Source organism: Mandrillus leucophaeus, unplaced genomic scaffold, assembly GCF_000951045.1.
Source record: "Mandrillus leucophaeus isolate KB7577 unplaced genomic scaffold, Mleu.le_1.0 Scaffold61, whole genome shotgun sequence".
NCBI lineage: Eukaryota > Metazoa > Chordata > Mammalia > Primates > Cercopithecidae > Mandrillus > Mandrillus leucophaeus.
Genome location: NW_012106586.1, coordinates 3875323 through 3876526, shown reverse-complemented (window position 1 = coordinate 3876526; position 1204 = coordinate 3875323). Strand labels below are relative to the sequence as shown.

At 41.9% G+C, this 1204-nt stretch overlaps 1 protein-coding gene across 1 annotated transcript in view; it reads left to right on the top strand.

The window, feature by feature from the left end:
* USP12 (ubiquitin specific peptidase 12) overlaps positions 1-1167 on the top strand; it is a 52597-nt gene extending 51430 nt beyond the window's left edge. The window contains exon 8 of the mRNA XM_011999961.1: positions 464-1167. Within this exon, the coding sequence (XP_011855351.1) occupies positions 464-565 (102 nt within the window). The 3' untranslated portion in view covers positions 566-1167. The remainder of the gene's footprint in view (positions 1-463) is intronic.
* The last annotated feature ends 37 nt before the right edge of the window (positions 1168-1204 follow it).

Genomic DNA, 1204 nt, shown 5'->3' with positions numbered 1-1204 from the left:
TCTCCTGCCTCAGCCTCCTGAGTAGCTGGGATTACAGGCATGCACCACCATGCCTGGCTAATTTTGTATTTTTGGTAGAGACGGGCTTTCTCCACGTTGGTCAGGCTGGTCTTGAACTTCTAACCCCAGGTGATCCGCCAGCCTTGGCCTCCCACAGTGCTGGCATTACAGGCGTGAATCACTGTGCCCGGCCTGGAAGTTGCCATTTTGTAGGTCCAAAATAGTTAATTAGTGGTTTCATATAATTCATCCTATATCTAAAAGTAGAATTGCTGGATCAAAGGGTAGTTGTATGTTCAGCTTTAGAAGATAGGTATTTCTAAACATTTTTTCAGAGTGCCCTGCCAGCTATGTATGAGAGTTCCATTTTCCCCAAATACTTGGTATTATCAGTCTATTAAATTTAAGCCATCTGACTGTACAGAGCTCATTTATGTACTAATGTTTACATTTTGCCTCACAGAAAATAGATGCACAGGCTATTGAAGAATTCTACGGGTTGACATCAGATATCTCAAAGAACTCTGAGTCTGGTTACATCCTTTTCTATCAGTCTCGGGACTGAGGGGGAACCGTGATGAAGAGATACTTTCTGCCTCATTTCTTCTCTGGTTATTTTGGAAAGGATCAAGCACTGATTTTTCAAGAAAAGAGAAATGCAGGAAGCTCAGGGGGCAGTAGCACACTTTGCACACGATAAAGCAAAGACGATGGATTGACAAGCCCTTCCGATCATGGTAGTTGGTTTATTTGCTCAGGTATCATGCTGTCTGTACAGTTCCATTCAACAAGGAGGTGAAATCAGAGATACCAGCTCCTCTTGTAAAACAGCCTTCCAGTCATTGACACGCATTTTCTCTTTATTAATTGCACCAATAATGCTTTGAATTCCTTGGGAGTGCAGTAGAAAGAATCGGGATCTGTGCTGTATTGATAAGGAGGTGATGTCGAACACACTGCATAAATTTGCCTGGTTCAATGTGTATAGAAGCATATTCGGTGTCTTTTCAAGAGTCAACCAGAAATACTTTTGGGCCCAACACTTGCAGTTGCCTTCCTGATGTAAAACCTAACATGCTAGATAATCCAGTGTCGGGAAGACAAAGATGTTTTGCTTCTCTGAAGAAGCTTATAATAATATACAGTGTATGTATATGTAGGGAGCAATTGGTCAAAAGTGGCTTTTTGTTTCCCCAAGGGGAAA